The sequence below is a fragment of the Aspergillus saccharolyticus genome (genome assembly GCF_003184585.1).
Source record: "Aspergillus saccharolyticus JOP 1030-1 unplaced genomic scaffold BP01scaffold_48, whole genome shotgun sequence".
NCBI lineage: Eukaryota > Fungi > Ascomycota > Eurotiomycetes > Eurotiales > Aspergillaceae > Aspergillus > Aspergillus saccharolyticus.
In genome coordinates, this window is record NW_020290658.1 from 59,410 (window position 1) to 78,764 (window position 19,355).

General features: G+C 53.0%; 5 protein-coding genes across 5 annotated transcripts; 1 reads left to right on the forward strand and 4 right to left on the reverse strand.

The window, feature by feature from the left end:
* Window positions 1–218: 218 nt before the first annotated feature.
* BP01DRAFT_360473 (glutathione S-transferase family protein) lies at window positions 219–1,595 on the reverse strand. The gene is made up of 3 exons (XM_025575923.1): window positions 1,126–1,595; window positions 1,008–1,061; window positions 219–932 (listed from the first exon to the last, which is right to left on the reverse strand). The coding sequence occupies exons 1-3, from the start codon at window positions 1,335–1,337 to the stop codon at window positions 314–316; spliced, it is 885 nt and encodes a 294-aa protein (XP_025427335.1). The 5' UTR covers window positions 1,338–1,595; the 3' UTR covers window positions 219–313.
* Window positions 1,596–2,042: 447 nt separating this feature from the next.
* On the reverse strand, window positions 2,043–4,375 carry BP01DRAFT_170574 (ferric reductase family protein). The gene is made up of 4 exons (XM_025570771.1): window positions 3,453–4,375; window positions 3,334–3,395; window positions 3,091–3,276; window positions 2,043–3,034 (listed from the first exon to the last, which is right to left on the reverse strand). Exons 1-4 carry the CDS (start codon window positions 4,111–4,113, stop codon window positions 2,162–2,164), a joined length of 1,782 nt encoding a protein of 593 aa, XP_025427336.1. The 5' UTR covers window positions 4,114–4,375; the 3' UTR covers window positions 2,043–2,161.
* A 1,855-nt stretch (window positions 4,376–6,230) lies between these two features.
* BP01DRAFT_170572 (uncharacterized protein) lies at window positions 6,231–9,532 on the reverse strand. The gene is made up of 2 exons (XM_025570770.1): window positions 9,327–9,532; window positions 6,231–9,232 (listed from the first exon to the last, which is right to left on the reverse strand). The coding sequence occupies exon 2, from the start codon at window positions 9,204–9,206 to the stop codon at window positions 6,378–6,380; it is 2,829 nt and encodes a 942-aa protein (XP_025427337.1). The 5' UTR covers window positions 9,207–9,232; window positions 9,327–9,532; the 3' UTR covers window positions 6,231–6,377.
* Window positions 9,533–9,728: 196 nt separating this feature from the next.
* Window positions 9,729–14,469, reverse strand: BP01DRAFT_395152 (translation initiation factor 3 subunit CLU1). The gene is made up of 4 exons (XM_025578380.1): window positions 14,105–14,469; window positions 13,968–14,033; window positions 13,844–13,899; window positions 9,729–13,768 (listed from the first exon to the last, which is right to left on the reverse strand). Exons 1-4 carry the CDS (start codon window positions 14,139–14,141, stop codon window positions 10,124–10,126), a joined length of 3,804 nt encoding a protein of 1,267 aa, XP_025427338.1. The 5' UTR covers window positions 14,142–14,469; the 3' UTR covers window positions 9,729–10,123.
* Window positions 14,470–15,928: 1,459 nt separating this feature from the next.
* On the forward strand, window positions 15,929–19,247 carry BP01DRAFT_377102 (ATP-binding protein; the record flags this gene model as incomplete). The annotated part of the gene is made up of 7 exons (XM_025576994.1): window positions 15,929–15,975; window positions 16,050–16,415; window positions 16,487–16,728; window positions 16,786–17,126; window positions 17,181–17,591; window positions 18,123–18,426; window positions 18,487–19,247. The coding sequence occupies 7 exons, from the start codon at window positions 15,929–15,931 to the stop codon at window positions 19,245–19,247; spliced, it is 2,472 nt and encodes an 823-aa protein (XP_025427339.1).
* Between the last annotated feature and the right edge of the window lie 108 nt (window positions 19,248–19,355).

A 19,355-nucleotide genomic window follows, 5' to 3' on the forward strand; every position in this document is an offset into this window, starting at 1 on the left:
CTCGACACTCGAGCTCAGTAATGAACAACCCAACATCCACCAAAGATGGGCCGTCGAAAAGTTGCCGAGGGAGACTCGAGTACCTTCACTCTTAACAGGTGAAACCCAGAAGATTATAAAGATAGAAATTGGCAAGATAGAAATTACCGGGAAGACCCCTGACTTCATTCATTCACTTCGACAGTGCATACCTACCATATACATGATATCAAAACTACCCGGGGGAGACCTCCGCTTTCATTGATTAAATGATATGATATAAGCTAGATTATAAAGAGGTATGGAGAAATACTGGGGAACCCCTACAGGGTCCCTATTTCTTAGCATCAGCCTGCATCCCCTTCTGCACCCATTCCCTCGTCTCCCGCTGCGACTTCTCCGCAGCCTCCTTATCCTTAAGCATCTCCTTGATAGTATGCGGCGAAGGGACATGACGCCCCTTCTCAACACCCTCCCGCTTCAGCATGCGCTCCTCCCAGGCCTTGAGATGCGGGAACTCATCGATCTCGACGCCCGCCCAGCCGGCCGCCGCCACCCACCCCCAGTGCGAGATATCCGCCAGCGAGACGTGGTCGCCGACCAGATACCCGGACTGGCTCTGGGCCAGGTGCTGGTCCAGCACGCTGTACAGACGGCGGGTCTCGTTGACGTAGCGGTTGATGCCGTAGGGGACGTGCTCCGGGGCGTAGCGCACGAAGTGGTTGGCCTGGCCCTGCATGGGGCCGACGCCCGCGTTCTGGAAGAACAGCCAGTTGTTCATCTCGTACCACTCGCGCGTGCCGCGCGGGAAGCTGATCTTGTAGTCCTTGTCGTACTGCTCCGCCAGATACAGCAGGATGCCGCCGGACTCGAAGAGTCGGATCTTCTGCCCGTCGGTGAAGGTGTCGGTCAGGGCGGGGATGCGGCCGTTGGGGTTGATCTCGAGGAACCATCTATGGAGTGTATCATTGTGAAATGTGAGAAGGTGATCTTTGGATAGTGGCCAAAAACACGCGGGCCACACTTACGGCTCCTTCTGGGTATTCTTGGAGATATCGATCTTCTCAACCTTGTACGGCAGACTGGATCACAGAGATTAGATCATCAGCTTCGGCTTCAATTGAAAGAAGCATTCCAGAAACATACCCCAGCTCCTCCAAGGCAATGGAGATCTTAATCCCATTGGGAGTCTGAGCAGTATACAAGGTAATATCCGGGGAGCTCATCTTGGTAGAAGTGGAAAACAGTTGTGCAGACAGAAAGGTCGAGGAGGTGAAGGGATGAAAGACACTGGTAGATCGACACGAACGAGCTAACACGCTGGAGAATTGCGGGACTTTATAGAAGAGCCCGCTCATGGCTCACTCTCACTCTCCTCAGCGTTGGACCAACGAATTCGATGGAATAGTCTCGTGTAAAAGAGGGGAGGGGGCGGGCGATGATGCCATTGCTTGTACCCCCGACGTTTAACGTACGGAGGAGTACTTCGCGTTCAAGCTGTGCTGCGGCGTGGGGCCCCCGTCTGGTCCCGTTGATCCGATACCTACGATTTGTTACCAGAGCCTATTTCGATGCAAAGAATCATCCCATACAGGTGGAATACAACAGTATCGGACCCTCTAATCGGGCATTTGTCATCGACACCCGAGGATTGATGAGGGAAACTCTCCGCTCGGCTGCCCCACCTTCGTATAGCTTGATTTCTAATCAAATGGTGCATTCAACCACTCATGGGGAATACCTGCAGCAACACACAGCTAGTAGTTACACAGTTCGATCACTACCTCCTACTCATCAATACGTCAAGGACCTCAACGCCCAATCAGTTTTAGGCACAAGCACAAGAAGATTTTATTGTGGAAAGAGTATAGTAAGTGAAGTATATACGCAGCCAGAGCCTCATGCCAGCCCACAGCCAGTTCAAAACATAACACAGCAAAACTAGTATATATACCCTTTGAACCACGAGGCAAGATTGGCGGCAGAATCATTGACCGAACAGATCGGGACACCGGGCTTGCAGCCAGAGTTGTAAAGAGGCACTAGGTACAGGTACCTAGGAGGTACCTACTACCTCTATGCATACCAATGGCGGGGACAAATCAGATACAAGCAGCACCAGTCAAGGAAAGCTGGCCTTGGGGGCCAAACTGTCAAGTGCCGGGTTCCAGATAGATCTCTCTCACCAGGTGAAACTCTCCTCAATAAAATCAACCTGCGTGCGATCCTGGCGGTTCCGGCATACACGCCGCACATCGTCGCTCAGACCGCCATTGCCGCAGACGAGCACGCCCATCGCGCCGATCTGATTCTCGACCTCCATGCCGACGAGCGTGTCGATGTTAGGTCGACCGGGGAACATCTGCACGGTCGCACTGGGGCTCTGGATCTCCTTGGTGTTGCGCGGCCGGGTGATGAATAACATGATCCGGAGCACCTCCCGGCGACGATCCATGGACAGAATGCTGGTCATCCAGGGACGGATCCATTCGAGGTGTTCGGGCGACTGAATGATCCACACGAGCGTGACGCGACGCGCCGCCACGGTACCATTGGCAAAGCCCTGTACGAGATGCCGCACAAACGGCACTTGGTGGGTGATGCCAACACCGCCAGCGAAGAGCAGGACAGTGCCGTACGAATCCATCGAATGGATGCTGCCATACGGGCCCTCCGCAAAAGCCCGCAGCGACACCCGCCCGCCGGGCGCATTCTGCGCCCGTTGGAATAGCTTGTCGGTGAAACCCGTTCGCCGACGTACCAGCAAGGAGATGGTGGTCTTCTGCAGGCCCATCATATCTTGTCGAGTCATCGGGATGCCCTTCTCGTCGGACAGAGACTCGGCTTCTTCACTCCATCCGACCGAGAATGGATGGCAGGTCCACCATCCGACAGCGGGGACGTAGAGGTAGATGTGCTGGCCCGGCTGGAAGGTCCAGGGCCGCGCCATCTTGATGGTGATCCGCATCGCATCGCCGGGCATGGTTTCGACATGGGCCGTGGTTGATTGGCGGCCACAGTTGCGGTACACAATGATGACAATCCGAGCAGCACGCTAGTCACGTCAAGGTCAGTCGATCTGCCATCGAGGTTGATCTAGAGTGGACTTACCTCGAGAGCCCAAAAGATTATTCCCACCAGGAGATAGTACTGAGAGACCATGCCGTTGAGATGGACCCAGAGGAAGGCAATCGCGAGCACGGCGAGCACAATGTGAAGGTGGAGGAATGTCTCGTAGAAGGCATGACGAATCGGCGAAGGCGAGTGCAACAAAAGAGCTGTGAAGGCACATCCCGACTAGAAGCAGCGTCAGCAGGTGTCATGAAGCAAATTTACTGGGTCCCAACTACGCACAATCAAGCCCACAAGAAGGAAGTTGCTCTCTCCCAAAACAGTTCCGATCATGGCCCAACCAGCTATCCAACGTCAGCCTAAGTAAGTTCGACAACAGCGGACTGATCAATACCACTTACATGTCTGAGCCTTGGGGATCATCCAAGCCAGAATATGAGCGATGCACTCTAGCACCACGATACGGCCGAGCCAGCGGTGAAGCAGATTGAAGGTGTCGAAGGGGATCTGCAACAGAGTGACCAAGGGATTGTTTCGACCCGCCATGAGGATCAATGGGATCATGTTCACCGTGGCCATCGTTCCGGTGCGGTTGCGGATGATTCCCGCGACAGTGCTCTCTGTGGTACCGTACGGCACGGTGACCACACACAGGACGACGTTCATGGCGACAATTCCCACCAGCAGAAACGAATGGAGTCGACTCGGCAAGGTGCCCATATTGACGGCCCGAGACAGTTGGAACTCGCGATTGTGTCGGGCTCGGAACAAGGGCGCATAGGTGATATGAGTCTTGAGCTTCGATAGCATCGAGTCGGGCGTCACGAAGTATAGTTGTCGTTCATTGTTGAAACTGGCCAGCCGTCGCAGATGACTCGAAAACCGATGCCACATCTTCCACACATAGACAACCGCCGCCATCAGCCCCAGCACCAGCAAGCTCAGGCGGGCCAGGTCGTCGTTGAGCATCTCATAGATTGACGCGCCGTCGCCATGACGCTTTTCTAGCTCGGCAGCCGAGACGAGTCCAACCAGGGACGTATACAGAATGAAAGATAGCATTGTGCAACGAGAAAGTGCACAAAAAGATGGAAAGCAGGGAACGTGGAGGGACAGTGAGCAAGGACTCAACAACAGTTACCCGTAGGCCGAAACGAGGGGATATCTTCTAAGAGACCAGCTCTGCGTAGAAGAGCTTTCCGCGAGGAAAGGAGGACAAATGAAGTGTCAAATGGTGTTCTGAACCGTCAACCTACACAGACCACCAAGCTTAGGTGGTTGCAAGATCTTATGGAGGATCAAGGACACCGAGAAGGCAGTGAACAGGATCTCACGATCACCTGGATATGGAGATCCTAACAAAGGCGTTGTTCTCGCTTTCTCTCGCCCGGGCCTTTGACTCGCTTTGTCACGGAGGGCAGATTCGAACCAAGACGCACCACCGTCAACAAAGCCTTAGTGTCCTGAACGGAGTGAGGAATGGACGGTCGCCGGGAAATCGAATACTCGAGCCAAAATAGTGGAGGCTGGTGGGCAACGAACGGAATGCTGAGCCTTTGGTGAACCAGTCACTTGTTCCAACAGCGTTCAACAAGAATGAAAGAAATGAAACCGATGGCTAGACCACAGTCTCGAAAACAACTGGAGACAATATCCCCAGAAAGAGAAAAGAAAAATAATAGGACACAGACCCCTACAAGAAAAGGAAGGGGGTTGATCAGAAGCAAAAGTGGAGGTAGAAGAAACGAAAGGACCACCTGGGATCAATAGTAATGCAGTGCGAAGAGAAAATAAACAGACACTGTCAAGGGAGAAGAGAAACAAATTGAAGTAGGGTTCCCCAGCCGTGGGGATTATGATTATACATAGATAGATAGAAACAAGCGAAATACTATCTCCTCGCGTGGTCCTTTGCTTCATTTAGCATTTAGTCGTTTGCAAATTGTCTAGCTCTGTGCTCTAGTCTCTTTCTCTCTCTCTCTCTCTCTCTCTCTATCTTTCTCTCTCGGCCCACTGGCGGCGGACTGTCAACAGGTAGTACCGAGGCGGGATTGGTGTCAGCTCCATCCTAAGCTGGGAATGTTAGTTCTTCTTTTTTTTTTTTTGTTCCTCTTCTTGTTTTTGTTTCTGGTTCAGATTATCATCATGTGGAGAGTGGAGATGAAAGTTGAGAGAGAAGGGGGGGGGGGTGAAGAGGGGAGCAGCTTGGCCAGTCCTAGACCGACTCCTGACTGGCTGGGCGATTATTATTTGCCTCTATGCCCAGGAATTGGACATATCCATCCATCGGCAGCCTCCATCGCGGTCGAGACGAAAGGATGAATGGGCGCCCGCCACAGCGGCTGATCCGGGCGACTACGAAAGGTCGATTCAGTTCGATGGAGCTCAATGGCTCGGTGCTGAAACAATCAAGCGGAGGTCGGGGTGAGATCTTGCGGCTTGGCTGACGCCCTTGCGTCGGGGCGAGCCAATGCAGGCGGAAGGACGAGCGACACCGGCGGAGTGAAAAGCGGGACAGAACTTGAAAGTGGGTTACTGAGGTTTAGGGAAGAGCAAATTATTAGCCGACCAGCATTTGGAAAGATTGGTGAAGAAAGTGCTGACAGTCTGACACTGGAGGGCGGTTAAAAAGAAACGGATTTGTACTCCGTAGTGGTGGTGGGTGGTGAAGATGAGTGATTGATTGATTAATTGATAGCTGCAGTGGTGCAGGTCAACCACCACTACGCAACCCATCACTATCATCGACTGTACCACCTCCGGTCATGATCAATAGATAGAATCATCAGGGATGGTCTCCCATCAAGTTGAAACCACTAGTGATGGCCGTTGTTGGGGTTGACAGGTTTGGGTGACAGAGAGTGACACCTGACAACGTTTTGATTCTTGGTTCTAAAACACTTTCTAACCCCTTCCAGTTGACCCTCCCGTGAGATAAAAAAGATTCTGCGATCAACAAACTGGAAAGGACGGGCCACCTCCAAGAATAACCTTCAATCTATGCCTGCCTCAATCCGAAACGTGTCTTAAAGCAGCCAATGCAGCTATCTTTGATGAATTCTCCTTCCAGCCAGGTGCAACCCAGTAGTACTTCTCTCTATCAAACAGACCGCCTAAACAGGTTCAACAATCACAATCCATCATGACAATCGCCCCGGGTATCATTGAAAAAATATGAACAACAAAAACAAAAAAAAAAAAAAAAAAAAAAACCGACAGAAACCCAATAGCCGGCTCCATGCCCGAGAATCCATGCATCCTAAGACTTGGGCATAGTAAAATCAATACCAATACCCAAACACTAACAACAATAAGTAGGCTACAATCTAAGCCAAAAAACTGAGCTCATCGTCACTATCCTCGTCTGAAAAAGAAATCACCACCGGTGGCCGTTGTGCGCCACGAGGCCGAGACGGTCTTGGAGTCGATTCAGTCGCGACACTGGTAGTGGCGGCGCAAGCCAAAGGCGAAATCGAGGCTCGAGCTAACCGTGCCGACTTTCTGCAGGCTAGCACCGCATCTGAGGGAATCCCTGTTCTGTCAACTGCAGGAGTATGCCTGTTGACGATAACCACTTCGATCCGGGGCGGCGGTTGAACAGGGGTCACACGCTTGCTGGTGGCCGATCCCCCCGGCTGGGATGATTGGATCACGCGATTTTTGGCTTGAGAAAGATCCCGCAGAGCCGTGCGAGTCCGGGCGGCTACAGGGGCAGAATCTGACTCGCCTACGCGCTCTGAATCCTTGCGCGTAGCGCCAGACGTTTCTCTTGTCAACTTCAGTGACGCTGACCGAAGGCGTTTGGGCGACCGCAGCCCCGGGCTCTGCTGAGTACACCCCCTCTTACCGGCTAACGATGGTGCAGATGATGTCACGCTCGAAGCCATCGCCTCGGACGGAGCTGAGCTGGGCGAAGCGCTGCTGCTCATTGAGCAGGCAGCCTTCAACGCAAATTTCGGCCGGGCGGGCAGGGGTTTGGATGCTGGTGTTTTTACCACCCACTCCCCAATAGTATCTTCCCATCGATAGGTGTCATTAATCTCCGCGGCAGGTGCTCCCTGAGATGTCGGAGGCCGCATCGCCCTGTGCTCTCGCTGTGATGAGATGGCCTCACCTTGCATTTCCAAAGCCCATGCGTGGTCATCCGCATCCAGCGTTATCTCCGCCAGCATCATCGCAGTTTCGGCCGCAACTTGATCCAGCAAGAGAGACGCCCCGGTCAGAGACGTCACTCGAGCAAGTCGACTGACCGTGTCCTTGATTGCCCGCGGAGTACGAGTCGGCTCTGATTTGCGTGCATGCCCGCAGCAGTGGAACACTTGTCGAGCAAATTCAGCCAACTCCTTTATGATCTCGTGCTGCCCAGCCAATAAAACCCAAAAGGCGTCGATGTTTTGCTCGGACACTGTACCAAAGTGCGCCATTAGGTCGTCGTACGGGATATTGTCGCTAGCTCGTAGTATAAACTCGCCCAATAGGACGTACCCACGACGGAGAAGTTGCAGGCCTGGCACCGGAATCTCCCCCGGCGTCGAGGCAATTCCAATGGCCCTTTGTACCCTGAAGGCGAATTGCTCAACCACTTGTCGGACTTTCAGTCCACTTATCCTTTCGTCAAGCCCAGATGCTTGCGTGCGGGCAATACACATGCCGCACAGGGCAGTCACAAGACTCGAGGTGAGATTGCTCAAGGCGTCCTGAATAGGAACAGGACATGGAGCTCGACCTTCAAGCAGGGAAGTCGTATTCTTTGTAGACGCACGTGTGTCCTTCGCGCTGGTAGGGTGTTGTTGCCTTGGCGAGTCTTCAACTCGAGCTAAGACTGTACCCATATCCAAGGAGATGCCAGCCGAGGCGAGGATTATAGCCTCGACAACCTTGGTCGCAGCTGCATGATTACCATCGCCGGTAGATACCGATTGAATCGCTCCATCAACACACTTTTTCCACAGGTTCGTGACCATCCACTCAGGAGGCAACACCCCGCGCGTAAGAAGCTTCGCCAATTCATCGAAGAAAAAATACCGCCGCGAAGGGACGCGTGAGTAATAAGCACGCAGTACCCGAATAGGGTCTTCGCGATGATTCGTAGCCTGCGGAGTATCAAAAGCCAAGGGATATTCATAAGTGGGGATGTCAAGCAAGCAACGGGACAACAGAGATTCAAAAGCATCGAACTCATCATGTTCCAAGCAGACTCTCAGCAGCCGACAAGCGGCCAGTCTCGGGATCCATCCTCTCTGGATCATTTCCGAGATCAAATAAATGCCTTGGGCGCGCGCTGCTTCGCGCAGCGGCTGCCATCCGCTGCCGTGGGACGCGTAGTGGCTCTCCAGCTCCGTGAAGTACGCATCACACATATTAAGGTCCCCGTCATCTTCATATTCGTCTTGTAATATCCGCTCCTGCGCAACAAAATCCGGAAGGCGGCGCAGAGCCATTGACATCAGCGACCGCGGTCCGCGTGTTGTAAGAGTTGTATGTTCCTGTTGAGGGATGACTGTCGGGGCATCGCGAGTATTATTCAAGAACTTCAGAAGCACATGATCCAAGTAGCGCGCAATATCTACAAATCCTGGGTCACCACAGATGTCAAGGACTTCTTTCCAGGAGCCTTGATACGCGGGGAAACTGCTATTGCTAGTACGAGTGCCTTTCCGATTGTCGCTAGCCTGTCCATCGTTGAGTGTCGACATGGCATTCCGAAAGAGTTGTTTCCTGATTGACGACGAGGTGTCTAGGGACCCGTGCGATCGTCCGGTAATCAGCGGAGTCGCAATCTCGATCGCGCCGGGCAACGTCCGCTGCGTCTCCGGACTCGGAATCGACAATCGAGTCCGTCGTCGCGCACCATTCCTTTGCCCGCGGCTCGAGTAATTGTGTCGGATTCGGCGGCTGGGAGGTCGTCCAGGTATCCAGGCGGGATCGTCAGGTTCATCGTCCGGATAGGTACAACCTTGGTCAGTGACGGATTGAGCACTTCGCTTCGTTGGTACGTCCACGCGTTCTGGATAGGTATTGCCAGCATTCGCTCGTGTTTTCGCATCCGTGACACTGGCGCGGATTTCATGGTGTTTCTCCAATCGGTGGTAAATGGAGGTCAGAGGGCGCAACATGCGATTTGCCCACCTCGCGGTCGGTCGGATGTCCTCCATGTTGCGCCGGTCGGCCTGCTCGCAATCTACGCGTCAGATACTCAATCAGTTTCAAGGCCGCCACTGCAGGGGGGGAGGAGGAGGAGGAGGAGGAGGAGGAGGGGCGAGATGGTATCGCACTCGTTGGGCTCAGTATTGTTCATAGATAGTCCATCTTTAGCGGGCTCGCGACCGGAACCTTGCAAGCGACTAGACGGCTGATACAAGTTTGCGAGATGCGAAAGGAACACGGAGTCTCCAAGGTCCAAAATAAAATGATGTGTAGCAGATACAATGGATTCCAATGCAGAATAAGATTAGAGGGTAAAGCCGAAAAATCCAAGACGCATGCAGGTTTGAAAGAGGGACAAAGAAAGTTGGAGTTGTGACCACAGGGACGTAAACATTGGCACAATCGCCGGAAGCGGGAAAGCGCCGTTAGCTGAGTCGGGGGCGGTGAAGACCACAACTCACCAGGTATTCTACAGTGGAAAAGGTACAATAACAACCAATTGAAAAAAAAAAAAAAAAAAAAAAAAAAAAAAAAAAGAAATTCACGTTCAGATTCATTACGGACACACTTGGAAGGTCACTGGTCATATATAGTACATGTAAACATATCCAGATATAGCATGCAAATCGCCCGACCTTGCTATGCTCTGCCCGGCAAAGAACGAAAGATCAAGAAGTGTATAGATAGAATCAACATAGAACCATGATCACCAATCGGTGTAAAAGAGTAGAGAGAGTTTTACAAAAAGTACACACGTACCGCTCATCCAACAGATCGACCCTTGACAAGGATATATAGGGTCAAAATACAACATTCATGTTAAGACAGTGATAAGCCAAGGAAAGCAAAAAACCAGGGCAGCTTTTCGTTTTACCCAATAACCTCGTCATAAATAGGAAAAAAGAAGGGAAGGATCAGATCGAGCTTACGCCGAAGACTTCTTCGATCCACGGAGCTTGGGGTTGCTGGCAGCAGCACGCTTCTTCTGCTTGGCCTTGGAGGAGCCCTGGTCACCGCCTTCGATGAACTGGAGCAGCTCATCGATGCTCCGAGCATCCAAAGAGCCGTTCTTGCCGCCAGCAGCTTCGGAGGCGGACTGGCCAACCTGAGGCTGGACCTTGGTGCCAAGGGTACGCGGGGTCATGTTGATGCGGCGCAGACGGCGGGCCTGGATGTCCTTAGCATGCTTGGCGATAGAGACAGCATTCTGAGTGAGCTGCTCGAGCCAGGTTTCGGCCTCCTTGGTGTTGCGGTCGTTGGGGCCCAGCTGGCTGAGGAAGATGTTGTAGGCATCCCGCATCTTAGCAACAGCACCCTTGGAGTCCTGGTCGAGAGCCAGAGCCTGGGCGAGCTGGAACAGGATCGTGGCAGTGTTGATAGACTGCTTGCCAAAGAGCGACTCGCACACAACCAAAGAGGCTTCAAACCACTTCCGGGAGTCGGAGTACTGCTTGAGGTGCTGCAGCATGACAGCAGCGTTGTTCATGGTGGTGATTGAATCGGGGTGGTTGGCACCGTAAATGATCTTCCAGAGGTCCATGGCATGCTTAATGTAAGCCAAGGCAGTCTTGGTGTTACCGGAGGCATGCTCAAACAGACTGAGGTTGAGGTAGCTCAGAATGGTGTCGGCAGAGTCAACACCCAGAGTCCGCTCGGTGACAATGACAGCCTTGCGAGCCAACTCGACAGCCGCTTCCTTCTCGTCCGTCTGGTAGTAGAGCATAGACAGCTGATGGTAGAGCTTGGCAACCTCAGGGTGGAGAATGCCGTAGATCTGTTCATGCAACGAGAGAGATTCCAGAATGAGCTCCTGGCCCAATTGCTTCTGGTTCTGCATAAGGGAGATACGTCCAGCCTCAAGAGCCTCCTCAGCGAGCGAGCTGCGGGGAGCGGCATCCTTCACGAGGGGCACGATGTTGAGGATGTCATCGGCAGAGATAGTGAGAGCCGGCTTGTCCTCGACGGGAGCACGGGCAGGAGAGCTAGAGTTGCTGCCCTTCTTCTTGTTCTTCTTCTTGCCGTTGCTCTCTTCCTGAACAGAGCCGTTGGCACCGTTGGTGACAGGCAGCTTGGCAGGGATCTGGGACTTGTCAAAGGCGAATTCGCGAGCACCAAGCTGAAGACCAAGCTTGATGGAGATGTCACGAAGGAGCTGTAGGTGGCGCAGAGAGTTGAACCACTCAGCCTCCAAGGTGAAGCGGTACCGGATGGTGACTTGTTTCTCGATCTCGGCCCGGAGAACAGCCGGAGTGACCTTCTCGAAAGAGAAATCACCTTCGGGGTAGATCGAGCGCAGGGCAGCGTCGATCTCAGGACGAGGGTCGGGGTTGACATCAGCACCCAGTAGGCAGTTCAACAAGTGGGCAACGCAAGAGGTAACGAAAGGAGCCGGAACGTTGCGGAGGTACTGGTTGGCAATGTGCTTGAAGCCACGAGCAATCATCTCCTGGACGAGGAGAGTGGTCAGGGCGTCAAGACGAGTACCCTTCTCCTTCGACAGCTGGGCTAGCTTGCCGAGGTAACGGATGTTGATACCACGCTTGTGCAGCAGTTGGCTGAGAGACTGTCCGTCCATGGGGAAGCCGACATCTCCATCATGCAGATCCTGAACAAGCTCAGGCATGACCTTGGAGCGCAGGTAGTCGCAGGTCTCACGGACCTCCTTCTCGTCCTGTGCCCATTGTTGCTTCTCCTCCTCAGTCTGAGGAACCTGGCCGCTGAACACGTCAGGGTTCAGGGCAAGCGAGAATCCAGAGATGTCAACACGCTCCTGATCAAGAGCCTCCTCAGTCTTCTCCACGGGCTTCTCCTCAGTCTTCTCCTCGGGCTTGTCCTCGGGCTTCTCCTCGGAGCTCTGCTCCTTGGATTCAGCGGACTCCTCAGTCTTCTCCTTGGAGGCCTCCTCCTCAGCCTTGGCCTGGCGGCGGCGCTCGACCTCGGCCTTGACATATTGGCTCATCTTATGTCTCCAGTACGACTCAACGAGCTCCAATCTCAAGACAGACATGCGGTGCGGGTAGGCATCGCCGCCTTCTCCCTCTTGCCAAGTCACATCCAGAGGAGTCACGCGGTACAAGTCAAGCACATACTTGCGGCCGTCGGTGCCCAGAAGACCCTTGGTCTCTACACTGCCCTCAAGCTCATGACGCTGGTTCTCCTTGTCCCAGACGGCGTGCTTCTTGACCCGAAGAGCCTTGGACATCTTCTCAAAGACAGACACAAAGTCGGGGTGGGTAGCCACAACATCCTTACCCTCAACACCACCGTAGTCGATCTGGTGCTCACCGGGCTCCCGCTGCTTGAAGATACCGGGTACAATGCTCTGACCAACGATGCGCTTGCCGAGGTAGTCAACGACAACAGTTCCAGGAGTGAACAGGCCATTAATGTCAAGCTGGTTGACAGCCTTGATACCCAAGACATCCTTACCGACAGCAACGCGAGCGGCTTCGTCACCACCCTCGGAGGCGAAGGTACCAACACCGTCAGCACCAAAGGAATAGAAGATGTTGTTGTACACGAAAATTTGGGCGTCACGGTCCTCGGTGGGATTGAGGGGGGCAACTTCACCGCGAGCGACCAGAACCGCACCACGAGCAGCAGCCTCGTTGTAGTCGGCGAACAGCTTGGATGTCAAGCGCTCACGGAACACACGATCCTGAACAGTATCCCGAGGAAGCTCCCGAGTGGTCTGGAACTCCTCGTTCCAGTCCCTCAAAGTCTCAGCGTTGTCAACACCAGAGATCAGGTAGTTCTCCTGAGAGCGGGTGATATCTGCCTGGTGTGCGTTAGCGTTCGAGGCGGGCGAAGGCACCAACCACGGGTTGTTGGGGATGGAGTTCTGGAAGGGGAAGGTAGTCAAAAGATCCTTCTTGTTGTTGGACTCCTGAAGAGCTTCAAAAGAGGAGCTGAAGGAAGGCGACAGGTGGGCAATCAGAGAGAGCAGCGAGTGGGCCTTGCCGCACTTGGGGATAGTCTTCGGGGAAGGATCAAACTTCATGTTTGAGCACTTGTTTACGTAGAAGCCAGAGACGTGGGAGGTGATCTGGAACTGCTCACCCTCGTTGGTGGTGACCTGGAGGTAGAGCAAGTGACCCTTCTGACGCAGGTGGTAGGGAGGAGGGTTCCAAGCAGAGAGAGAGATGGCCTTCACGGTCTTGGGAAGAGGAGTCTCGTCGCGGGGAAGAATGGTCTTCAGCGACGGAGCGCTAGCGATCTCATACTTGGACAGAGAGTGGTCCTTGTCCGAGGTAGACTCTTCGGCGTCGGCCGCAATGGCATCGTGCAGAGATAGACCCGCACTGAGGCCATGGAGGTTATCGACACGGTCACCAGCGGCACCAACCAGTTCTCTCATTCGGACGACGTGCATGCGGGCCTCCTTCTCATTGTAAGGGTCCTCCACGAGGACGATCTCGGAGTCGGCCTTGAGATCTGGTACCTCTGACAATTCGACGAAGTCGTTGATGCGCTGACCGTTGAACTCGAGGTGGAAGCAGGTGTACTGGAAGGTGCTGGGAAGCTCGACAATGGATTGGCGAACATCTTGAACTTGTTCTTGGCTTGACACCTAACGAAGCGTACCGGTTAGAACGACGGAACCTGATGCTGGCCGCATGGTCTTCCTGTAGACATGGAAACCCACCATGACCTGGATCTTGTATGGCTCACGAGGCAACTTCACGGAGATCTGGAAAAGACCTGAGAACGTCAACAGCCGTGTACATCAGCAATCAATACATCCTAGAACAGTTGAGAAAGATACATACCACCGCTGACCTCCTCATCCTGGCCCTCCACGGGGGAATCGCCATTGAGTTGCTGTTCGGGAGACTCTGCATGGGCAACTAATTAGTATGTCGGACACCGACATCTCCATGTTGTAGGAGAGTCCGGGGAGGCGAACCTTTCGAGTGCTCCAATTCGCCGTTGGTCTGGGACATTTTGCGAAATAATCAATGGATTGACCGGATCGGAATGGAAGCGAAGAGAGTTGGAAGTATGAGCGAAGCGTAGCGACCTGGCGACGACTTGGATGACTCGAACTCGGGTAGCGGTGGAGAAGAATAGAAAGGAAATGGAACGGAGGGTAAAAAGGAAGAGAATATGATACAAGGTATAGGAGAGGATCAATTGAAGCACGAGCAAACCGAACCCCAGATCCCAAACCAATCAAGGGAAGCGCACAATGGGGTGAGGGGAAAGAGAATAAGGTAAAGTCGAGAGAAGAGGAGGGATAGGATGGAATGAAGCTGGAGAAGCGCACACGGGGAAACCGGCCAGATGAGAGAAAATTTCGCGGATACGGAAAACCTTCGGAAGTGCTCGGGGCGGTGGGTGGGAAAGACGGCGGTTTCAACCTTTTCTCCACAATACAGCAATAGCCTTCCATCATGACCAAAAGGGGCAATGCATTTCTGCGCTGTCGATGGACTGTTGTTGTATGATTGTATTAAAGTCATCAATGGAATTGTCAAAATACGGAGTATGCGCTGTCTCTTGCTCCTCTCTATCTCAACCCGCACTGACACTGACACTGATACTACTAGTACTTTGGTCTCCCGTAGCTCGGCATCGACATTTTAGCATTTATTCTCCGATCACCCATGGCGACTACGAGGCCAATTCAAATCAACTCTGCTGTGCACGATGATCACAAATGCACAGATCCGAATGTTCAGGGCCGAGAGTAGGGCGGGAGGCAGATACTATCTTAAGTTCGGCAGAAAGGCCGAGTTATCGATCAATCTGTGGTGAACCAGTCAGCGGTGGATTGTTCAATTACTTAGCCCGCAGTATGGATCTGTAGAGTTGTTCCTGTGATGGTCACGTGCCAGATAGATTGATCCATCTTAAGCTCAAAAGGGTGAAGCATGACACTCAACAGGACTTGATATTTTAATCTATTCGTCAATTGCGTCTCTATACTAGCATCCATACACAGTAGGTATTATTGTTCTGGAAATCGGTCAGCCACAGTGTGGCCAACCGCCAAGGCCACTACCAGAATTTACGGTGCATAAGTTGGGACGATCGGAGGCGCAGCAGCAGCGCAAACCAATAAACGATAATTGACCCGCGTGATTCACCTATCATTGGTTCTACCCCCATCATACATACACCTCATCTTCTGGCTTGTTGGCTGAACCTTCCCGACACTCTTTTTTCCACTTCATTGTCTCACCTCTCCTTTGCTTGTCGTGGACTTCCTCACCGTTGACACTCTTTAGTCCTTGGCTCCTGGTCCGTGCATGGGCAGAATTTATTCTTTCGGTTCATTGCCCTTCCTTATAATTGCACTTGGCACTCATTGAATGTAGTATATCAGATACGTCACCTGTCTTGCGCAGATATTGCTTCGTTTACACCACAAACTCCAGCTGGCTGCTCAATTCCCGACCTCAGCCAGCGTCTCTCATTTGCTCTATTGTCTTGACCTGTTCATCCCTGAGACTCTTGCGACACTTTCCAGGACACCTCCAAAGGTTCCCACTGACGGATGATGTTGTTATATCGCAATGCTTCCCGGTCCCTGGGTTCTCTCGCCCGGGCTGGTCTGCCCAGACTTCCTCAGAATCACCGTATAACTAGTCCTTATATTGTACGAAATTTCACGCAGGGTTCCGTACTAGCGGGGTCGGAACCATTAGAACAAAGTTCCTCAGAAGAGGGCAAGAAACGGAATACGAAGGAGGAAGAGGAACCCACTGTGAAATCGACTTTTCTGAAGATGATGGAGACGGCGGCCACAACATTTGCCTCCCTTGCGATCCTAGGGTAGGATATGCCTTTGGTTTTTTTTTTTTTTTTTTTAGGAAAAAAGGAGTCAGAGTACGCTGACCATATGCTAGTCTAGCGGGATATGCGTATCACCGCTATTACAAATATCTGATCCTGGAAAAAATGGAGAATGCTTTCAATCCCGGCGATCCGGCGCTCGAGATTGCCGGGATTGAGGAGGGCAAACACAGATACAACCATGAAGAGCACTGGGTCATTCGCGATGAACAAGCGCGGATCGACAGAATCGTGGAAGGCCGCGGAGTGGGACGCTACTACCTGCTGATTGGGGAGAAGGGTACTGGAAAGACCTCCATGATACTTGAAGCGATGCGCAAGATCAATGGAGAGGGATGCGCAATGTTTGAGGCGCACGGCGACCTGGAGATCTTCCGTATTCGTCTGGGTAAAGCACTGGACTATGAATTTCATGAAGAGTAAGCAGGTGCACCGGACCACTTTCGACTGCGTTACTGTCGGAGTCGGCTGACGCATTGCACTTTTGCAGCTACATTGGAAGTCTCTTTAGCATCAAGGGGCCGCGGGACACAACTGCTCTCTTGGACATCGAGCGCGCATTCAACAAGCTGGAAAAGGTCGCTTTGACGAGACGGCGCACGAAAAAGAGCCCCCTGATCTTGATTGTCAATAGTGCTCACTTGGTCCGAGATGACCATGATGGCCAGGATCTTCTCGAAGTCATTCAGCAACGAGCTGAGCAATGGGCCGCAAGTGGCCTTGTCACCACGAGTGAGTTCAATTGGGAATGGAGGCTGCAAGTCTATTACTAACGGGCTCTGCAAAAAGTTCTCAACAGCGATGAATACTGGGTCTATGAACGCCTCAAGCGCTATGCGACGCGCATGGAAGTCATACCTGTCAAGGATCTACCTAAGGAGCCGGCAATGGAAGCTCTGAAGAGATACCGCAAGCAGTATTTCGGCGAAGAGCTTTCGCCCGAAGACCTAGAGAAGGTTTACAACGCTGTTGGAGGACGGTTGTCCTTCCTGAACCGGGTGGCTAAAGCTCTGGATTACAAGAAGCTGTGTCAAGATATTTGCACAGCCGAGAAGACCTGGTTTCTCAACAAATGCTGGATCTTGGGTCCTGAGATGGACGACGACGTGATGGACCAGCAGAAATATGCGGTACGTCTTTCGAAGGTTTCACGATTGACCAGTTTCGACTGACAACGGTAACAGTCCGCCGCCATGGTATTGGCTAAGGCACTTGTGGACGAGGAGAAGAAGATGAAGCATGTCTACCACCCAGAGCTAGGTCACGTCCTCCCAGAAATTCCTCTCCACAAAGCCCGGCAGATCATGACGAGAGCCGACTTCATTCAGAGTTATGATCATGAAAATATCTTTACAATCGACTCTCGGGCCATGGTTCGCGCCGACTCCGTTCCGATGCAGAATGCGTTCCGCGAAATTTGCAGTTGGCCAGGGTTTGATGAACATCTAGAAGGCACTTTGACGCGCATTGCAGACATCGAGAGTCTCGGGCGTACGCGCGAGTTGACCATCAAGGACCTATGGAACCAGGGTAAGTACCAGCTGGTTATGCGGGATGGCAAGGGTCGTGAGCAAGGCGTGGCCGAGTTCTCTGTGGTGGAGAGCGAGGCAGACAAAGATGAAGACTGAGGCAGCTCACAGATCGACATGGCTTTCTTTTCAAACATCAGCCTATCTTGATGAGCGTTGGCCTGTATGCTTTGTGCCGTCACGTATAATAAGTGCTCTGTACAGTTTGCTACACTACTGCTATGGGTACATGTATAGGAATAGACAAAAGAGCTTCAAAATAACTGGAGTATTTATAGCACACTCCATGGTGGATCAAAGGAATGCCTTGCTGCCTCAGTCCGTCGCCCAGGGTCTTCCTTGCATGATGGGCGATGACATCATCCACTGCTGACCTCACCGCCCGCGTGTGCCAAACATTCCCAGCCTCATCATTATTCTTTCTTTTCATCCTTTGTCTCGTGTTTTCTTTCTCTTCGTCATTCTTTCACCCCTCATCTCCCCTTCCTGTCCCCTGTCCCAGCTAGCGGCTCCGACTACAAGAAGAGCCCCGTCGCTTCACCATTCTAGCACCATCAACAGTTACAAATCCGTGATCAAGACAACTACTAAGATTAGGTTTCAACCATGTCCCCGCGCAAGAAAGAAGTGCTGTCCTCGGTGACAGTAACCCATGAGCCCAGCACTGATGCGCAGCCCCGCCGCAAGATGCAGCTGGAGCAGATTCCATCTACCGTGCGCTTTGTTCTGGTTGTTGTCAGCAGTCTAGCTCTGAGCTCTAGCCTATTTACGCTCATGCCGGTCATGACCCGGGGTGAGCTGGGCAATGTGAGCAAGCACCTCGAGACCTGGTGGGAAGTGGGGGGCTTGATGGTGTGGAAGGCTGTCGAGGTCGGACTGGCCTGGACCCTGGGATACGACAGTATGCGTACCTTAAAGCTCAAAAGCGCTTTGTCCAGATGAATCTGACCCTTTCGCGCAGGCTATGATGTCGCCTCCTTTATCTTCCTCACGCATCTTCCGACCTACTCGCTTCTTTCCACTTTTTACAGCGTGCGACCGACCACCATCCTGGGCGCGTACGCAATCACCGTCTTCTCTACCGTCGTTCCCTTCATCGTCTTCCGTCGCCCCAACTCCTTCCACAACCTCGCCCACGCGAGCCCGAAGACCATCTCCAATCGCCTCATCCTGCAGGACAGTGCCACGACCGCCTATACGACCATGCTTGCGACCGCGATCTTCACTGTCGCACTCTACCTGAGCTACGCCACCCCTTGGCTGCCCACCAACCTGGTGCTCCACTTCGAGGGCATTCCCGACATCTCCGCCGTGCACGCTGGCCCCGCCGGCCTGCCCACTCTCTTCCTGAGCCTGCTTCCCGCTGGCTGGGCGGCGCGCGATTTCCTGTTTGCCAGCTCGACTGGTGCGTCCGCAGCCAGCACCAAGGAGACCGAGAAGGCGGCCCAGAAACCCGCCACCAAGACTGAGAAGGATGGCGAGTACCTCGCGCGCGCCGTCTACCGTAAGATGTGGGGTACACTCTCGCCCAAGACCAAGGTGCTGGTCTCGCGCACCTTTGTACTGGCGGTGGTGATGCTCGCCAACACGGTCATCCAGGTGGCCGGTACAGTGAACCGTGTGAGTGTAGAAGGGGCGTCTGCCTGGGGATTGGTCTGGGCCGCTGCTGCGGTGGTGAACGGATTGGCGTTCGGATGGATCGAGTCGGTGGACGGTGTATGATCAGATCACCTATCAATCTTTTCATTCCTCTTCCCTCTATGATCTCTTCCACGAATCTTTTTTTTTCTTTTTTCTTTATTTCTTTTTTTTTCCCAGTGCAAAATCGAG

Coding starts and splice junctions, on each gene's coding strand:
- BP01DRAFT_360473 (XM_025575923.1), bottom strand. CDS start 1,337: ATGAGCGGGCTCTTCTATAAAGTCCCGCAATTCTCCAGCGTGTTAGCT. Junction 1,062..1,125: donor ATTGCCTTGGAGGAGCTGGG/GTATGTTTCTGG, acceptor TCTGTGATCCAG/TCTGCCGTACAAGGTTGAGA. Junction 933..1,007: donor AAGAATACCCAGAAGGAGCC/GTAAGTGTGGCC, acceptor TACACTCCATAG/ATGGTTCCTCGAGATCAACC.
- BP01DRAFT_395152 (XM_025578380.1), bottom strand. CDS start 14,141: ATGTCCCAGACCAACGGCGAATTGGAGCACTCGAAAG. Junction 14,034..14,104: donor CGAATTGGAGCACTCGAAAG/GTTCGCCTCCCC, acceptor TTGCCCATGCAG/AGTCTCCCGAACAGCAACTC. Junction 13,769..13,843: donor CATACAAGATCCAGGTCATG/GTGGGTTTCCAT, acceptor ACGCTTCGTTAG/GTGTCAAGCCAAGAACAAGT.
- BP01DRAFT_170572 (XM_025570770.1), bottom strand. CDS start 9,206: ATGGAGGACATCCGACCGACCGCGAGGTGGGCAAATCGCATGTTGCGC.
- BP01DRAFT_170574 (XM_025570771.1), bottom strand. CDS start 4,113: ATGCTATCTTTCATTCTGTATACGTCCCTGGTTGGACTCGTCTCGGCT. Junction 3,277..3,333: donor TCCTTCTTGTGGGCTTGATT/GTGCGTAGTTGG, acceptor CGCTGCTTCTAG/TCGGGATGTGCCTTCACAGC. Junction 3,035..3,090: donor TAATCTTTTGGGCTCTCGAG/GTAAGTCCACTC, acceptor TGACGTGACTAG/CGTGCTGCTCGGATTGTCAT.